Source organism: Anomaloglossus baeobatrachus, chromosome 6 (genome assembly GCF_048569485.1).
Source record: "Anomaloglossus baeobatrachus isolate aAnoBae1 chromosome 6, aAnoBae1.hap1, whole genome shotgun sequence".
Lineage (NCBI taxonomy): Eukaryota > Metazoa > Chordata > Amphibia > Anura > Aromobatidae > Anomaloglossus > Anomaloglossus baeobatrachus.
Genome location: NC_134358.1, coordinates 299,737,226 through 299,756,613, shown reverse-complemented (window position 1 = coordinate 299,756,613; position 19,388 = coordinate 299,737,226). Strand labels below are relative to the sequence as shown.

The 19,388-nt window shown below is 47.5% G+C and overlaps 1 protein-coding gene across 1 annotated transcript in view; it reads right to left on the bottom strand.

The window, feature by feature from the left end:
- Positions 1-19,388, bottom strand: part of SLC39A6 (solute carrier family 39 member 6) — a 62,395-nt gene that overhangs the window by 37,578 nt on the left and 5,429 nt on the right. The window contains exons 3-5 of the mRNA XM_075314888.1: positions 18,109-18,278; positions 14,447-14,632; positions 10,082-10,181 (exon numbers count right to left, since the gene is read on the bottom strand). Of these exons, the coding sequence (XP_075171003.1) occupies positions 10,082-10,181; positions 14,447-14,632; positions 18,109-18,278 (456 nt within the window). The remainder of the gene's footprint in view (positions 1-10,081; positions 10,182-14,446; positions 14,633-18,108; positions 18,279-19,388) is intronic.

The window sequence follows — 19,388 nt, the reverse complement described above, 5'->3', positions numbered from 1 at the left end:
AGCCATGCAGCTTTACCAATTCTTCTCCAGGGTAGTGTCTTTTACAATTTCTTAGGTGTCATTTTAAGCCATTGTACGCCAGCCTGGCTTTTTGCACTCTGCATTCAGTAAACATCTCCTTAACACCTTACCGACCGCGGGCGGTAATATGTCCTGGCGGTCATAGTGTGAATCCCTGCAGGCTGCAGCAAGCAGCCTGTGGCGATCAGCGCACATATCAGCTGATTTGTACAGCTGACATGTGTGCCTGCCAGGCACGAGTGGAATCACTATCAGCCTGTGCCTTTTAACCCCTTAATGGTGCGGTCAATATGTGACAGCGCCATTATAATAGCGATCGCGCTAACACTTTACTTACAAGCCGATACCATAAGTCACGTGATGTGATCATGTGGATGCGGTGGTTGTCATGGTAGCACAGAGTCATGCGATGATTCCTGTAGCTCACATGACTCAGGCCCTGTAAGAAACAGTCGAGTACTGGCTGTTACAAGTGATGATCATTTCTCCAGATCTGAGCGGTGCTGCTCTGATCGGGAGAAATGAATGAGTGATCAGACAGCTGATCCTTAGGCTATGTGCCCACGCTACGGATTTACCGCGGATTTTGCCGCGGATTTGCCGCGGATTTCCCGAAAATCTGCAGCAGCAGCACTTCCAAGCCATTTCAATGGCATTTTGGAAATGCTGTGTCCATGCTGCGGATTTTTCCGCTGCGGATTTGCCGCGGATTTTGATCCGGAAAAATCTGCAGCATGTCAATTGTTTGGTGCAGATTTGGTGCAGATTTTTGGTTTTGAATGGGGGAAAAAAAAAAAAAAAAATCCGCAGCAAATCCGCGGTAAATCCGCGGGTGCGGATTTGCCGCGAAAGTCGCGGATTTTCAGGCAGAAAAATCCGCAGGTACATTCTACCGTGGACACATAGCCTTATAGTCCCCCAGGGGGCTAGTAAGATAAAAAATAAAAAAAAAAAAAGTTTAAAAGAAGTTTTGAAAAAAAAAACTCAAGTTGAAATCACTACCTTTCGCCCCATTGAAAACTAAAGGGTTAAAAAAAAAACGTTTGGTATCGCAGAGTTCAGAAACGGCCTATCAAAATATAAAATCAATTAATCTGATCGGTAAACAGTGTAGTGGCAAAAAAATTCCAAACGCCAAAATTACATTTTTTTTGGTCGTCACAAATTTTGCGCAAAATGTAATAACAGGCGATCAGAAAGTAGCATCTGCGCAAAAATTGTACCATTAAAAAAATGTCAGCTCAAGACGGAAAAATAAGCCGTCGCTGAGTCATAAATACCGAAAAATGAGAACGCTACGGGTCGCAGAAAATGGTGTAAAACGTACGCCACTTTTCTCGGACAAACTTCTGGGGTTTTTTTTTTAACCCTTCAGATAAAAATAAGAATTATTCTTACCGATAATTCGGTTTCTAGGACCTTCCACGACAGCATAGGAGGTTGTCTCTCCACGCCCTAATTGGGACAGGAAGTTCAAGAGGTTTAAAAGGACCCTCCCACCTCCCACAGCCAGTGTCTTACAAAGAACCCATAGCATATGAGAAGTACCATACATTCAGGAATATATGAATACAAAGGGGAGGGAATTACCTGCTGTCGTGGAAGGTCCTAGAAACCGAATTATCGGTAAGAATAATTCTTATTTCTCTAGTCCCTTCCACGACAGCATAGGAGGAATACCAAAGAATTGATACCTAGGGGGGGACCACAGCCTGCAGGACCTTCCTGCCAAAGGCCAAATCCCTGTTGGAATCCAGATCCAGACGATAATGCTTCGTGAAAGTATGGAGCGAAGACCACGTAGCCGCCTTGCAGATCTGCTCAGGGGAAGCCCCTGCCCGTTCAGCCCAGGAGACAGAGGTAGCCCTGGTGAAGTGCGCCGTGAATCCAGTAGGTGGAGAGAGATGCTGAGCGAGGTAGGCATCTCTAATTGCCCGCACAATCCAGTTGGCGACGGTACTCTTAGCCACCTTCCTGCCCTTATTGCGGCCAAAAGGGCTGGATGAACAGGTTAGAATCAAGGCGCTAAGAAGCAGTAACCTCCAGGTAGTGCAACACTGTCCGACGGACATCCAAAGAATGAAACACTTCCTCACCCGGAGTCCGAGGATTCTGACAGAAGGAAGGCAGGACGATGGACTGAGAACGGTGAAAATCCGAAACCACCTTGGGAAGGAAGGAAGGGTCCAGCTGAAAAACAATGCTGTCATCTCTGACGGTCAGGTAAGGTTCCCGAATAGACAAAGCCTGAAGTTCTCCGACTCTGCGAGCAGACGTAATAGCCACAAGAAAAGCAGTCTTGTGAGAAAGAGAACGAATGTTACAAGAGCACAGTGGTTCAAATGGTGACTGAGATAGTCCGGTAAGGACCACATTGAGATCCCAGCGAGGAGTCAGGACCCTCTGACGTGGACAGAGTCTACTAGCGGACACAAAGAACCGACGGATCCAACGATGATCTGCCAGAGCCGTGTCAAAGACTGCACTGAGGGCTGACACCTGAACTTTCAGGGTGCTAGGCCTAAGGCCTAAGTCCAATCCACTCTGGAGGAAGTCCAGAATCTGCGCAATATTAGGCCGAAGTTGGTCAGGAGGCCGAGAACCACACCAGGAGGAAAATCTCTTCCAGATTTTGTTGTAAATACTATTAGTCACTGGTTTACCGTTCTTCTGTAGGGTAGCCACAACTTTGTCAGAAAGCCCTTGGGCCTTCAGTGCCCGGGCCTCAGAAGCCAGGCAGCCAAGTTGAGTTTCTGGGGAGCCGGATGGAAAAATCGGACCCTGGGACAGTAAGCTGGGGTCCAAACCTAAGAGGACTGGGCCGTCTATTCCTAGAGTCATGACCAGGCTGTACCAACTCCTCCGCGGCCACAGCGGGGCTACCAGTATAGTTGGGACTCCCTCGTCTCTGATCTTCCTCAGGGCCCTTGCGAGAAGAGGAAGAGGGGGGAACGCGTAAGCGAGGCGAAAGGACCAATTGTGGCAGAAAGCGTCTATCCCTAATGCCTTGTCTCGTGGGTTCAGGGAGAAATATGTTGCGACCTTGCGATTCCCTGCCGAAGCAAAGAGGTCCACCTCTGGAGCACCCCACCTTGCCACCAGAGAGCAGAACACCGCCTGATCCAGACTCCATTCCCCCGGATGAACATCCCGACGACTGAGGAAATCCGCCTGAAAATTTAGGGAGCCCTTCAGATGGACCGCAGAAAGGGATAGCAGAGATTGTTCCGCCCATTGAAAGATCCGGGAGGACACTGACTTCAGGGCGCCTGAGCGTGTACTGCCCTGATGGCGGAGATGTGCCACTGTGGTGACATTGTCTGAATATACCAGGACGTGAGAGTCCCGGACGAGGTCCTGAGCCACAAGGAGGGCTTCCCTGACTGCCCTGAGCTCCCGGTAGTTGGAGGATTGGGAGCTGACGTAAGGAGTCCAGACCCCCTGAAATGGGGAGTTTGCCACCATTGCACCCCATCCTCGCAGGCTGGCATCTGTGGTCAGTGTAACCAGGGGTGCCTGCGTCCAGGCAACCCCCACCTGCAGATTGGTGGGCCGCAGCCACCAGAGAAGGGATGAGGAGACGGGCCCCGAGAGGCGAAACCGTCTGTTTAGGGATGACGGGAGTCTGTCCCAATGCGCCAGGATATGATCCTGGAGACACCGAGAATGGGCCTGAGCCCACCTGACTGAGGGAATGCAGGACGTCATAGAACCCAGAGCTGACATAGCCGCTCGAAGCGTCGGGCGAGCCTGCCTGCGAAGCTTTGATAACTTGGCTAACAGAGCTACCCTGTGGCCCTCCGGGAGAAAAGAGGCCTGTCGGTCGGAGTCCAGCAGCACTCCGAGAAACTACCGAGTGGAGGAGGGGGTTAACTGTGATTTTTTGAGATTGGGAATCCATCCCAGGGACCGAAGGATTCCTAAAGACTTTTCCACATGGCTCCGGAGGGTTGGAGCAGATGGAGCCATGAGAAGGAAGTCGTCCAAATATGGAACCAGACAGATACCTTGCAATCTTATGAAGGCGACCACCTCTGCCATGATCTTCGAAAAGATCCTTGGAGCCGAGGAGATCCCGAAGGGAAGTACATTGAATTGGAAATGAAGCACCTCCTCCCCGTGTAGAACCGCAAACCTGAGGTATTGCCTGTGACCCGGATGGACGGGCACATGGAAGTAGGCGTCTTTCAGATCTATAGAGGCCATCTGGTGGTGTAGACCTATCAGGGGAATAGCTGATTTTACTGACTCCATCTTGAACCGCCGGTACCTGACCTGACGGTTTAGACGCTTTAAATTGATTATTATGCGGACGTCGCCAGACGGCTTCTTGACAAGGAAGAAGCGGGAGTAGTGTCCTACCCCTTCTTCCTGACTCGGGACTGGGGAAACGACCCCCGAGTGCATTAGCTCTAGAATCTTTGCGTACAACAGGGCCTGTGAAACCTGCGACGCCAGAGCAGTGACTCGGAGACCCGGACGAGGGGGGGAGATGAATTCTATTAGGAGACCTTCCGAGACGATCTTCAGAACTCATTGGCAAGTGGTTATGGACCGCCACTGGGGAAGAAACGCCGAGAGTCGTCCCCCCACCCGGGCCGAGTCACTGTTTGTCCTGCTGAGGACGTTGTTGATGGGGAGGGATGAGGATGTTTCTCCCTCTACCCTTAGGATAGCTCCACCTGCCTGCCTTCCCTTTCCCTCTGGGCTGGGAGGCCTGAGGCATCGAGGGACGAAAGGACCGCTTCCTGGTGGGTCTAGGATCAGGCAAGGCCTTACGATAGGTCGCCTTGTCCAGAATATCATCCAGGGCAGGCCCAAACACCAAATCCCCTTTAAACGGAAGGGAGCAAAGCCTCATTTTGGAGGTGGAGTCTCCACTCCAGGCCTTAAGCCAGAGGGCACGTCTGGCAGAGTTCGAAAGAACAGAGGTCCTGGCCGCCAGGCGGACAGATTCCACCGAGGTATCTGCCAAAAAACTGGTAGCCTTCCTAAGCAAGGGAAGGGATTCCAGCAATTCCTCCCTAGGGGTCCCTTGGGAAATATGAACCTCCAACTGGTCTAACCACCTAATTAGGGACCTGGAGACACAAGTGGAGGCAATGTTAGCCTGAATAGAAGAAGACGATGCCTCCCAGGATCGCTTCATTAGGCCTTCTACCTTCCTATCCATCTGATCCTCAAGTTGGGAAGTATCTTCAAAGGGAAGAGCCGTTTGTTTAGCTACCCTAGCCACCTGTACGTCTACTTTTGGGACCTCCCAATGTAATCCAAAAGGTTCTAGAGGAAACCGGCGTCTAGGGTCACTCCGTACCCGCCTCTCGGGAAATTCCCATTCCTGAGAGACAATATCCAGAATATTGGCATGAACTGGAAATCCCAATTGTTTGACTGTTTTCAGGCCAGCAAACATTTCATCCTGGATTGAGGGAAGAGACTGCACTTCCTCTAACCCCATAGTGCTCCGAACTGCCCCAATAAGATCCCTCAAATCTTCTGAGGGAAACAAAAAGGACTGGTCAGACCCCCCAGAGGGAAATCCTTCATCAGGACCCTCAGAGGTGGAATCAGCGTCCTGATCAGAGGGGGCCGACTGGAGTTTCCTCTTCTTTGGAGAAGAGGGTCCAGGAGCAGGGCCAGGAGCAGGGAGGGAGGCCAGTGAGGCCCGAATCTCCTGTTTCATCATGGACCGCAACTCGTCTATCAGGGACGGTTGTTCGGCCCTAATAATCTGGTCCGTACATTGTTGGCAAAGCTTTTTGTCCCATACTGCAGGGAGCTTCTTTATACAGACAGGACATTTTTTAATTTTTTCAAATCTGTCAGGTCTATCCGGTTTATCGGACTTGTCAGCCTTCTCTGACTTCTCAGACTTCTCTGACTTTTCATTTCTGTCAGTTTTCTTAGTGGCCTTGTCCTCCTATAAAACACAGACCAGAGAGCCATAAGTCATCTGCCTGAGACCTATGTCTGAGGGACCATCCCCCTCCATACTTACAGTAGTAGGGGGCACACTGGGCTCTGCAGATGCAGCTGCAGCGGAAGACATGACAGGGAGCACGGTTGCTTACCATGATCTGACGTCTTCACGGCAGCCCTTATGCAAAAGGGCCTGCCCCCCCAGTGACGGCTAACGGTCCCCGCCTCCTGCAACTGCTCCCGGACAGGCCGTGTCAGCGTCGGCGTGTCCTCCACGCTGCCTCCGCAAACCGGAAGCGCTCAACCGGAAGTCCCGCCCCCGGGAGCACTTCCGGATCGCTCCGGCAGCGTGTATGCAGGAAGCGGCCGGCGGCTCAGGGAGGACGCCGGCCGGGGAGCTCCACAGCCTGCATCACCCCAGAGGAGTTCCGGAAGGCTGGAGCAGCGGTCCCCCACAGCGTGAGGGAACAGCAAGGGAGGAGCGGTGAAGGCCCGACCGATGCTGTCCGGCTTAAGGTAACAGGGGAAGGAAAGAAAAAAAGAAAAAATATTATACTGTAGTTCGCCGGCCACCACAGCATAGGAGAAAATAAAAAACCTCTCCATGCCCCATGGGGACAGGAAAGACACTGGCTGTGGGAGGTGGGAGGGTCCTTTTAAACCTCTTGAACTTCCTGTCCCAATTAGGGCGTGGAGAGACAACCTCCTATGCTGTCGTGGAAGGGACTAGAGAAATAAACCTATTCATGTGTTTGGTGTCTACAAACTCGTACCGACCTGAGGCATCACACCAACACATCAGTTTAACCATATAGTGAACACCATGAATAAAATCTAAAAAACAATAGTGCAATCGCACCTTTTTTTTTTTTTTTTTTAATTTTTCCGCATTTGGAATATTTTTTGCTGTTTTCCAGTACAATATATGGTAAAACTCAAGGTTTAATTTCAAAGTACAGCTCGTTCCGCAAAAAGCTCACATGACCATATTGACTGAAAAATAACAAAAGTTACATCTCTCGGAAGAATGGCGAAAAAAACTGAAAGCACAAAATCGGCCGATCATGAAGGTGTTAAAGGGCTTTCCCAATGAATGAAGTACATTTTAATCACGATAGATCTTGGAATGAGAAGTTCCATAATTGGAGGTGTTCAGAATAAAAATGTCCCTGTGCTGAGAAAATCTTATATACGTGTCCCTGCTATGTAAGGTATATCTGATCATGCAGGAACATGGACATTACCACAGCTGCTGCGCAGGGGAGAAAGCAAAATATAATATAGCATATAAAATTTGCACGGCCCGTCTAACACCAGATTAAAAATACTGTAAACACTAAAACTGGACATCTCCATCACGAGATTTGACACCCCCCCCCCCCCCCCGAATTTAGGCTCTATGGAAATTTTTGCCCAAAGGGTCTTAAAGAGGTAAAGCGATTGCACCCAAAGAGTCGCTCTTAAAGGGGTAGCAACCATATGGTTTCTAAGGTAGGGCAACCTGATGACACGTTCTAAAGTCTGTAACTATAGCAATAGTAAACAACCAGTGCACAAGTAACTGGGGCCTCACTTATGAGAATTGCCTCAGACAGACGCCGGGTAACTATAACGTTCATCAGAGCTGCGGGGTCTCGCTGAGCGCAGTGTTGAGGTGGCTCCGATTCAGGTTGTCGTACCTGGCGTCTGACTAGCTGTACTTTACTGGAGTTCACTGGAGTTGTAGTCCTGGATTGCTGATTACATAGGAGCTTTGGGGGATCATTTTAATAATGAATGAATGAGGGATAGTCTAGGGAAGTCTTAATTGAATTAAACTATTTCAGTGTGTGATTTTTAACTTTACACTTACTGTATTAGTAAGGAGGGCATTTTACAGACCCCTCTCCATTACTAACCCCTGGACTTGAGGCCAGCTGAGCGGACATTAACCTCATTAACCCATTAGCCCAATTGCCACCACAACAGGGCAATTGGGAAGAGTTGAGGCAAAGCGCCAGAATTGACGGCACTAATGCCAATTCTGGGGAGACTATGGTCTACCATTTTTAGGCTGGAAAAGACCAAATAACCATAGGCCTTCCCAGCCTGATAATACCAGCCCGCAGCTGTCTGCGTTACCTTCGCTAGTTATCAAAAATACGCAGTTTAAGTTTTTAGTAAATAAACCAACCTAAGAACACCCTTTAGTGCCACACAAAAGGCACTAAAGGGTTCAAGTGTAAAACTATGCCTATATGTGCCTGCTCTAACCTAAGATTTCCCTCCTACATCAACTCTGAAGTTCACTTTACCGAGCCTGGCGTCATCAGGTCTTGTATAGACCCAATGATGTGATGCGGCTGGCCAGTCACAGTAATGCCAGTAGCCAACATGGCTACACCATTACTGCGATTGGCAGGCAATCCCTGCATGTTTAGTGGCTGAAAAAAAGTTGCAAAACATGCAGGACGAGGACTTGAGCAGGACGATCAAGCACCCATAATACACGGCCGAGTACAGAACGTGCCCAAGTACCTCGATGATCGAGTATCGATCAGTGTCAAGCAAGCTCACACACCATTAGGCATAACACTAAAGGACTGTATTTTAAAATTCAGCCCACCAACAAAACCCGACTATCGGGCAAGTTAATCCAACATCAAAAAAAAAAAAAACCCGTCTCAAACAGCTACCCTGTTTCCCCTAAAATAAGACATCCCCTAAAAATAAGACCTAGTAGAGGTTTTGCTGAATTGCTAAATATAAGGCCTCGCCTGAAAGTAAGACCTAGCAAAGTTAAATTATATCAGAACATGTTTTGTTTTGTTTTATTTGTTTGTTTTTTTTTTAATATCCAATTGTGGAACTTGTTTCAAGATCTATTAATTAAAATGGACTTTGTTAATGGGACAACCCTTTTAAGACAGAATCTTTGGAGATCTGTTCATTTACTCGGGTCACATGTCCACAAACCAACTGGACCCTTTACATTACACTGCAGCAGGGGCTTAACTACCGTGGTCACCGGACCCGGGGGTATAGGGGGCCCACTGGCCCCAGCCCCTGATTCAGAGTAGAGAATGTGCTGACAAGCTGCCACTGCTATAAGTGTCCGCATATGACACGGACGTCATACGCTGCACCGCTTACACTCTGGTCAGTGCCCAGCATCGCAGGATGACGCGGGGGAGCGCAGGGTATGAGAGTACCATGGCCACCAGTCGCACAGGGCCTCATCCGCCAAATAGTACACTGCTGCTCCCTGCGGCGCACTGTCATTTGCAGCTCCTGTAGTGCACAGGCTTCAGCACAGGGCACCCTCCCCTCCTCTGTGTCCTGTCTGCTTCCGTCTTCACCACACAGAGGGGGGAGGGGCGCCTGTACTGCTGCGGCCAGAGAAGCTGCTTCTAAAGAACCTCTAAACTCCAGGAGCCCAAGAAGGAGGTGAGTATAATGTGAATCATGTATAATGTGCTGTCTGTATGTGTTATGTATAAGATAGGTTTGTCCTGTATAGTGTGCAATGTGTAGCTGCCTGTGTATACTGTCTGTACATCCTATCTATCCAATCTGTGTCTGTACAGCTATCTATGCATCCATCCTATTTTTTTTAAAATTCCATATACCCAATTATGAAAGTGAACACAGTACAACTGATTTTTTCTTTCTGTGAGGCACAGTGTGGGGCTATATACCAGCATGAGTGGGCTAAATAGCATGATGGGGACTTTATACCAAGATGAGGGGGCTATATACCAGGATAGGTGGCTATATACCAGGATGGGAGGGCTACATACCACAATGGATGGCTATATACCAGGATGAGCGGTTATATACTAAGATGGACCATGATGGGGCCATATATACCAGGATGGGCAATGATGGGGCCATATATACCAGGCTATATCCATGATCGGAGTCATACACCAGGATGGAGACATATCTACCAGGACATGGCCAAGGATGGGAGGCCCAGGCTCAAACTCTGCATCGGGGCCCATCAGACTGTAGTTACGCCACTGCACTGCAGTATATCAATCCTTATTGTCTACGTTCATGTGTGACAACCTCAGAAGTCTAATTTGCTCTTGCAGTTCTTTAATGAAGCTCATGTGTAGGTTGCATGCATGGTATATAAATTAAAGCTTGTCACACTTACGGGAACCTGATTCAGATGCCTCTTTTTCTTCGATATGTGAATGGTTCGACAGCTGCTTCTTAATTTCTAATTCTTCTTCAGTTTCATTTTTTTTCTGATTCTTGAAGAAAGAAATTAAATTAAGGTAAATTATCAGAAGATAAAAAAAAAAGCAGAGTATTGATTGCTCAGTTTCCCCGTCACTGGCCACCACGATTTATACTAGCAATGCTGTACTCCGACAACTAGATCAGCCTTCTTCAGTGTGGATCCATATACAGGAACACATTATTGAGAACTGTTCCTTGGATTAAGTCTTCTATCCGTCTATATATTACCTGTACGCCTAACACTGGATTCCCCTTTACTCCCCCACCTTCTTGCTCTCTTGGATCTTGCACAGAAAACGGCATATATCGGCAAGAGAAATTGAACTGTTGCAGATGTGAAACCCGCACCGCAGGACAGTTTAAACCAGGGGTGGGGAACCTCCGGCCCGTGGGGTGGGGAACCTCCGGCCCGCGGGCCGCATGCGGCCCGCCATGACCTTTTATGTGGCCCCCGGGCAGATTCCCGGGGGAGGCAGTGCTGGTGCTGTCACCGCGGTCTTGCTGCCGCCGGCCCTTTAAATCCACACATTGCTGTTTGTGCTGCAATGTGTTCTCCCGTCGGCCAGTGCCAATTGTGGGCGGGTCCACAGCAGCCTCACAGCTTCCAGCCTTGTGTGTCCGCCCCCTGCCCTCCGGAGATCAGTGCCTGCCTTCTCCTTCTGATGCAGTGTGTCCGGCTCCTGCACTCCGGTGATGTGAATGCAATGCTGCTGTGAGTCCAGCGCCGACCCTCTGCTGCTATGTGCCCTGCCCAATGCTTTGTGCTTCCCCACACCAGTTCTGTAAACCTTCTCCCCCAGAGTTGCATGAAACTCTCAGCGCAGTGTGCCCCCCAATGTCCTGTGTGCAGCCCCCCAATGTCCTGTGTGCAGCCCATCACCCAGTAGTCCTGTTTGCACTCACTCAATCCTGTGTGCAGCCCCCAGCCCCGCGTGTGGTGTCTGTGCCCCCAGCCCCGCGTGTGGTGTCTGTGCCCCCAGCCCCGCGTGTGGTGTCTGTGCCCCCAGCCCCGCGTGTGGTGTCTGTGCCCCCAGCCCCGCGTGTGGTGTCTGTGCCCCCAGCCCCGCGTGTGGTGTCTGTGCCCCCAGCCCCGCGTGTGGTGTCTGTGCCCCCAGCCACATGCCCCCAGTTAATTAATTGCTTCACCCAATATAGCAGGGTCATTTAAACATTGATAATTTTGTGCGGCCCCCGAAGGTTGGTAGAAATTTCCAAATGGCCCCCGACAGAAAAAAGGTTCCCCACCCCTGGTTTAAACCAAGTAAAAAAGCTCAGAAATGAGATTTCTATTAATCTCATCCACTTTGTGTAAGACGCTGCATTTGGACAGTGAAAATGCGAAGAGTCAAAAACTCACCAACAGCTCATCGTGGGAACAAAGCCTTAGTGATTATTGCAGAGTTTTTCCAAATTTAATCTATAAAAACAATGCGGTAAACCAACATGGCATGCTAAGCCACTTCAGTTTGAGCTGAAACGTGCCAGCTGGTAGCAGGGTACACTACCAAAACACATTGACCCAGCCTTAGCTAATTAGCCTCCACATTCCACCCCGACGCTCAACCCTTACCTCGCCCCTGTTCCTCAAACGCCCCTATCAGCCCCTCCAATGCTGCCCAATACAAATGTTCTTTCCATATACAGCCTCCACTTGGCCAATGATTTCCTTCTCTTGGATATCTCATTCCAACTCTACATACTCTCACTAAAGACAAACAATGAATCTAACCTGATCTATGGTGTCCCCGTATACTTTTACAAAACAGCTTGCCCTTAAAACATCCAATACTCATTTCCCTCACCCCTTTATTAAAAAAAAAAAAACGCACTAGAAAAAAAAGCCACCAGCCAACACAGGTCAAAATGGCAAAAGCACTAGCAGGATGCTGCCGACCCCCATAAATAAAGTTGGGGATAATACAGGTGCAGAATACACATTGTGCATTAGCGTGCATGTTTAATACCAGCAGCCACCTACTCCTCGATATGGTAGGCCTTGAGTGGTTGTCAATATAAAAATAACAAAAAGAGGAATAAATATCTTCCAAAAATTAAGCATTACTTACAAGAAAGATGGGCAGTAGTTGTACATTGAACTCGAATATGCAAGGCCTAACAGAAAAGGCCCTGACTGCTTCCTGTACAAAAAAATGAGACTTGTGACTGTGCATCTGCATGTGTGAGCAGCGCTCTATGCAAGCCACTAGTGTGCAGTTTTACCATCCAGCAATCGCCCTCCTCCATTCCATGGAGGTGTGTGTGTGATTTGCTCCTCCTGCACCTGTGACGCCTCCACTTTAGTGGGGGTTTAGCTGTATCCTGGTAGAGCACTAGTTTTTGACCTGGGCGATGTACACACTGCAGCCCATCTTTGCTGCAAGTAATGCTTGAGTGGTTGTCTCATCGGTATTCTGCACCGGTTACCCCCACCTTTTATCATAAGGGGGCGGCTGCATCCTGCAAGTGCATTTGCCATTTTGACCTGTGTTGGCTTTTTTTTTGGGCGAGTTTAGTTTTTTCTCAATTTATGTCCTTTTTGGTGATTTTCAATAGTGTAGGAAGTCGTAAGCATGAGGACCGTTGACGTTTGGGTTATGAGCTTATGTACTTTGGCCAAAATATGGACCAATACCTCACATTTATTATCACTTTATATAATATTCTATTGCACAATTTTCTGCAGATGCAGCCGGGCCCTTTGGGGTGCCTGTCCTGTGTGTCAATGCACTTATATAGTGCTGGGCAGCCCGTCTGTATGGGCATCATCAATAGGCTGTGAGCAAGACACTGTGCATCGCACATACCTGTGTGACTGGTGCCCTATGTAAAACCTCATTAGTGTGCATATATAATACCAGCATCCCCCCTCCATAATATGGAAGGCTGAGCGTGGCTGTCTCATCAGTATTCTGCACCTGTGTTACCCCACCTTTATCATAGGGGGCCAGCTGCATCCTGCAAGTGCATTTGCCATTCTGACCTGTGTAGGCTGGTGGCTTTTTTTCTGGTGAGTTTTTTCTGAATTTATGTCCTATTTTACATGGTGCCTTTTGCACGTTTTACCCCAAGTTATCAGATAAATTGAAGGAGCTTTATAAATAAAACACATTTGCACTGAATACCAAGCACCGGCAATCACAAGCTAGGGCAGAATTCACATACGGCAGATCGGCTGCAATAATCTCTGCAACGTTCCATACATGTGAATGGTGTCACATGAATACATCAAGTGCATGAATCAAATGAATAGACAATGGCAGGAATTTCTACAAAGTATTGTATTTTTCAGAGTGGATCAATTTAGTTGGAAAACAAACAAAAATAAAAAAAAAGAAAAAGATGGGAACATCTTATTGAAACATCTGAGACTAAATCCTGCTTTACACGTTACGATTAAGCATACGATATCGTATGCGATGTGACACGCCCCCATCGTTGACCGTGTCGCACAAACAATTATTTCCCGTCACACGTACTTACCCTTCCAAACGACCTCGATGTGGGCGGCGAACATCCACTTCCTGGAGTGGGAGAGACATTCAGCATCACATCGACGTCACGCGGCAGCCAGCCAATTGAAGCGGAGGGGCGGAGATGAGCGGGACGTAAACATCCCGCCCACCTCCTTCCTTCCGCATTCCGGCGGGAGAAGCGGGACTCAGGTAAGATCTGTTCATCATTCCCGGGGTGTTACACACTGCGATGTGTGCGGCCTCGGGAACATTGAACAACCCGACGTGCAATTTTTAGCAAATGAACGACGTGTATGCGATGAACGGTTTTACGTACAATCGCACGTAGGTTTCACACACTACAGTATCACTAATGATGCCGGATGTGCGTCACTTACGACGTGACCCCTCCGACACATCGTAAGATATGTTGTAGCGTGTAAAGCCCGCTTTTAACATGAATTTCTGATAAAACTGGAGGGAAGAGACGGGAACTGGCTCTGAAAACTCCTAGTCACTGTGGGGCATTGAGCGAGCCCTGCTGACCCCCTCCCCCAGCCTGCACACTCCTGGAATAACGCAGAAGCATGGCCGCTGACCCCAGCACAGAGGTGAAAAGTCTTCTACAAGAGGCCATCAACCTCTGCACAGCAACATGACTCCAGCACGCAAAGGAAAATTTCACGCCATAAGAAACTTAGCCTTAGTTTTTGGGGATAAAAGTACGCCTTACAATCTGAAAAATACTATATTTTGTGTGAATCCACCCCAACTCAAAACCGTATGTATAAAGCACAGCAACCAGAATTCTGGTAGATACGTACCTTCTGTTTTTTGTCTTTATATTGCTTGATCAATGTGATCAAATGCTCCACAAGAAACATAAAATAGAGGCCTCCCAGGGCGGTCAGACCCTTCAATGTCGCATCCAAGTGAGAACTGGCTTTGGCTTCATCTTCTTCAGTTTTATTCAAATGTCCACCATGACTATGATAATGTGTTGAATGAGACTGGAGGAAAGAATAAAAAAAAAAAAAATTACTTCCATTACTATGCAATATCAAAATTGTTTAAAAGAACTGAAGTCCTCAGTGGTTGATACCTTTTAATGGCTAACTGAAAAGATGGTACTAATAGCAAGCTTTCCAGACTACTCATGTACTACTCACTACTCGAAAGCTGCTATATATTACCATCTTTTTAGTTAGCCATTAAAAAGGTATCAACCACTGAGGACTTCAGTTCTTTTAAACTATTTTTTTATCTCTACTGGCTAACACGGTACAAAGATATATTTTACCTGTATCTAATATCCAACATATAAGGCCATGTGCACACTGAGCATTGTGAGTTATTTACCTCAGTATTTATAATACAAAACAAGGAGTGGGCAAAAAAATAAGCAGAAGTGGTGCCCTTGTTTCTAGTTAGGGTAAGTGCCCACGATCCTTATACAGTGTTCTGGACATGGTATTATCCCTCCTGAGGGGTCACGAGTGCTCTCCGTGGGAGAACACAGTGTCCGTGCCCATGGTCAGGGTTCTGGGCTCTGTGGACTTTCTCTCTGTTCTCCCCACTGAATACACTCAGGCGGCTCTGCAAGCATAAACTGAGTTGCTGAGGCTTGGGAAGATGTGCCACATGTCAGTTTACGCTGCGGAGAAAAGCACAATGGGTGTGGGATTTCTATAAATCCCATCCACTGTGCTTGCACTGTACAATGCGTTTAGCGAAAACACAGTATATCCAAAATGCTGCTGGCACTTATCATGGGAAGGTGGCCTTATACTTTTCCACTCCTGTTTTTGGCTTACAAATACTGGAAGTAAATAAAATACTCACCAAATACTCACCGTTTGCACATTCGCTAGGATCTGTGCTAGTAGCTTTTTTTTTTTTTTCACCATCATAGCTGTATGAAACATTTACCGGATTTTTCAGACCATAAGATGCACTTTTTTCCCCCCAAATGTTGGGGGAAAGTTGGGGGCGAGTCTTATGGTCTGACTATAGGGCTGCGGCCTGGAATGAGGGTGCTGCGGTGGAGCTGGCCATCGGGGGCATGAGCAGGCTGTAGCAGCCTGCCGTGACCACGTGGGCCCGCTCATTTCATATGCACGCCCATCCTCCCGCCCATCTCTCAGCGCTGAAGTCGTCACTGACAGGTGAGTGGGGTGATGGGTGGGGGGTGCGCGCATAATTAACAGCCGGCCGTGATCACCCCTGGCAACTACAGCCTGGAGTGATCATGTGCGGCTATATTCACTGCTCCCCGCGCATCATCATCAGCGCGGGGAGCAGTGAATAAGTACGGCATACTCACCGGACACTTCCATGCAGCACCGCGATCTCCTCCAGTCTGCCGGTCAGCTGATCTGTGTAGAAAGCAGTGAGCACAGCGATGACGTCATCGCTGTGCGCCGCTAGTCACGCAGGTCAGCTGACCGTCAGACTGGAGGAGATAGCGTGCTGCACGGAAGTGACCGGTGATGGCTCTATGCTGGTAAGCGGTGCTGCTGCCGCCACAGACTGGAGGACGAGTGATGCTACACGGAAGTGATCGGTGATGGCTCCACACAGGTAAGCGGTGCTGCTGCCGCCACAGACAGGGGGAGGAGCGATGCTGCATGGAGCGAGAAAAGGTGAGTATAAACGTTTGTTTTTTGTGTGATACAGGATACATGCCATATAGGAACATGGGGCCACATAGCAGGATGAGGGTATATTGCAGCATGGGGCCATATAGCAGGATGGCAGTATATAGCAGGATGAGGGCAAATTCCAGGATGGGGGTATATACCAGGATGGCTGTATATAGCAGGATGAGGGCATATACCAGGATGGGGGTATATACCCGGATGGCTGTATATAGCAGGATGAGGGCATATACCAGGATGGGGTACCTTAGCAGAGAATTTGGGGTCATTACCCCCATAATAGTGTCAGCAGAAGATCTTTGCCCCATAACAGTGTGTCATGACCACATTTTTTGCTTAAAATTTTTTTTTTCCTATTTTCCTCCTCTAAAACCAGGGTGCGTCTTATGGTCCGGTGCGTCTTAATAGTCCAAAAAATACGGTATGTCTTGGGGTTAATACTGCACCTCCCCCTGAGTTTCTGTTAGGAACTGTTGCCCCAAAGGAGAATGTATAAATAAAGCCAAATTGGGGAAGTAAAAGGACTAGGTTTCAGCATTCAGAATTTCACTTCAATTATTTGAAAGCTATAAGTGAATATAACATACAGTATATATGTATATATCTGCAGATAAACCATAAAGAGACAAAAAAAAAAAAAAAAAAAAAAAGACCAAAACTGTATATTTTCAACTCAAGATAACCAAAACTTGGACATGACCTGACTAGGATAGCGGATTTAAAAAGGGTTCTCTAAGAAATTTGATCAGATAAAATATTTAGAAAAAAGTTTAATATTTTAAAAAATATCTTAATTTAGATTTCCCGGAAAAATGCTCGGAGTCCCCCAACGACATCCATTATACTCGGCTGTTCGAGTTGCGCCCATCCGAGCATCCAACTGCTTATTATGAGGACCGATCGCCCGAGCATGGCAGTGCTCGCTCATCACTAATCATTATCACCATAATTATCTACTTAAAGTAGAAATGGAAACGCTATGCTGTGTTACTAGTAACTAGTGGAAAAAAAAAAATGAATCACAATTTTAACCATGTAAGATCAGTTTCACAGAGCATGTGATGTAATGCAAGACTAAAAACCATGTAAAAAAAAGAAAAAAAAACAGTCCTGTGCTATTATATAAAGGCAGAGGCTCACTGAGGCTCAATAAGGGCCTATATAATATGGCATGTAACATTTCTGAGTGTTAAGGGGGCTTTACACGCAGCAATATCGCTAGCGATATCGCTGGTGAAAGCACCCGCCCACGTCGTTTGTGCGTCACAGGCAAATCGCTGCCCGTGGCGCACAACATCGCTTGGACCCGTCACACGGACTTACCTGCTGAGCGACGTCGCTGTTGCCGGCGAACCGCCTCCTTTCTAAGCGGGCAGTTCGTGCGGCGTCACAGCAGCGTCACTAAGTGGCCGCCCACTAGAAGAGGAGGGGTGGAGATGAGCGGCCGTAACATCCCGCCCACCTCCTTCCTTCCGCATTGCCGGTGGCCGCAGGTAAGCTGTAGTTCGTCGTTCCCGAGGTGTCACACGTAGCTGTGTGCTGCCTCGGGAACTACGAACAACCTCCGTCTTGCAACAATCAACGATTTTTTTGAAAATGAACAACGTGTCAACGATAAGGTGAGTATTTTTGATCGTTAACAGCCGTTCGTTGGTGTCACACGCAACGTCGCTAACGATGCCAAATGTGCGTGACGGAATCCGTGACCGCGGCGATATATCGTTAGATACGTCGTTGCGTGTAACGGGGCCTTTATTTTATAAGCAGAAACCCTGAAAAATATTATGTCTTTCTAACACGAGGTTTCACAAAATTAAAGATTCACTTACATGTGGAAGGAGGTGTAAAAACGCATCTCCGCTTAGAGTGCCGACTGCCAGTGCCACCAGGAAACTCAGCAGAAACTTGAAGAAAACCTTGTTCATATGAGGAACCAAGACGATTCCCAATAAAGACAGTACACTAATAATAGTGATAGCTATAAAGCCACCAATCCATGCTGTAACAAGAAGGAAAAACATCAAGTCAGGCAGAAAACTTAGAAGATAAATATTCACAGCAGTTCTGGCAGTATGCAGGAAACTCCAGTCTCAGACGATAACCATCATGGTCACTGTCTATATTAATGTGGAGATTAGGTGGAATTTATTACCAGACATGTAAAAGAAATGGGTGATGTAGTCTTGATACTTGTTCCTGTTCTGCTGTCCCCAAAGCCACTATGGAAAATGTTTCCAACTTTGAGGTTTTAGAAGGCCCTTTTCTGGCCAAGCACAACTTGGGGTCATACGGACATGGCTGGAGGAGTGTGTGTGGAGGGACCTGATCAATCTGCCAAGAGTCCCGGCTTCCAATAAATCAAATCCTCTAGACACTAATGAAAATGAGAATTGTGAGGCAGATCTTGTCATCCAACATCAGCATGTGACCTCACAAATGTTCTTTTAGCTCAACACATTTGAGTAGGCACTCCAAAATCTTGGTAAAACGTCTTCCCAGGAAGAGGCATGCTGTTATAGAGGTGAAAGCAACTAGACATGGAAAAGGCTGGCTGTAAAGTAAGAATGCTTTAAAAAATAAAAGTGTTAATAGCGTATTGGTAGCAAATAAAAAAAAAATGCAGTGAGTAAACAAAGAAAAATCTACAGTATATCAGATTAATGTTTGGGGTTACCGCAAACAGCAAAGTCAGAGATTTAGTAGAATTATAATAAAGTATTTGAGTAACCAATATACCAAAGCATTTTTATAGGTAGGGTTGACACACAGTCATTAACCAAGACAGAAACAGTTGTGTAGGAGGCTTAAAACTGGGTGAGGAACAGCCAAACTCCACTGTAAAAAGGGGAGGTTGTGGAAGACAGGTCATACACTATGGAAGATTGAGCCAGCAACAAGGCACAAGGTAATTATACTGCATCAGCAGGGCCTCTCCCAGGCAAAGATTTCCAAGCAGACTGAAGTTTCAAGATGTGCTGTTTAAGCTCTATTAACCCCTTCACGACCGGCCGATTTTTCGCTTTCCATTTTTTTTTTTCGCTATCCTTTTTCTGAGAGGTACCTTTTTTATTTTTCAGTCAATATGGTCATGTGAGGGCTCATTTTTTGC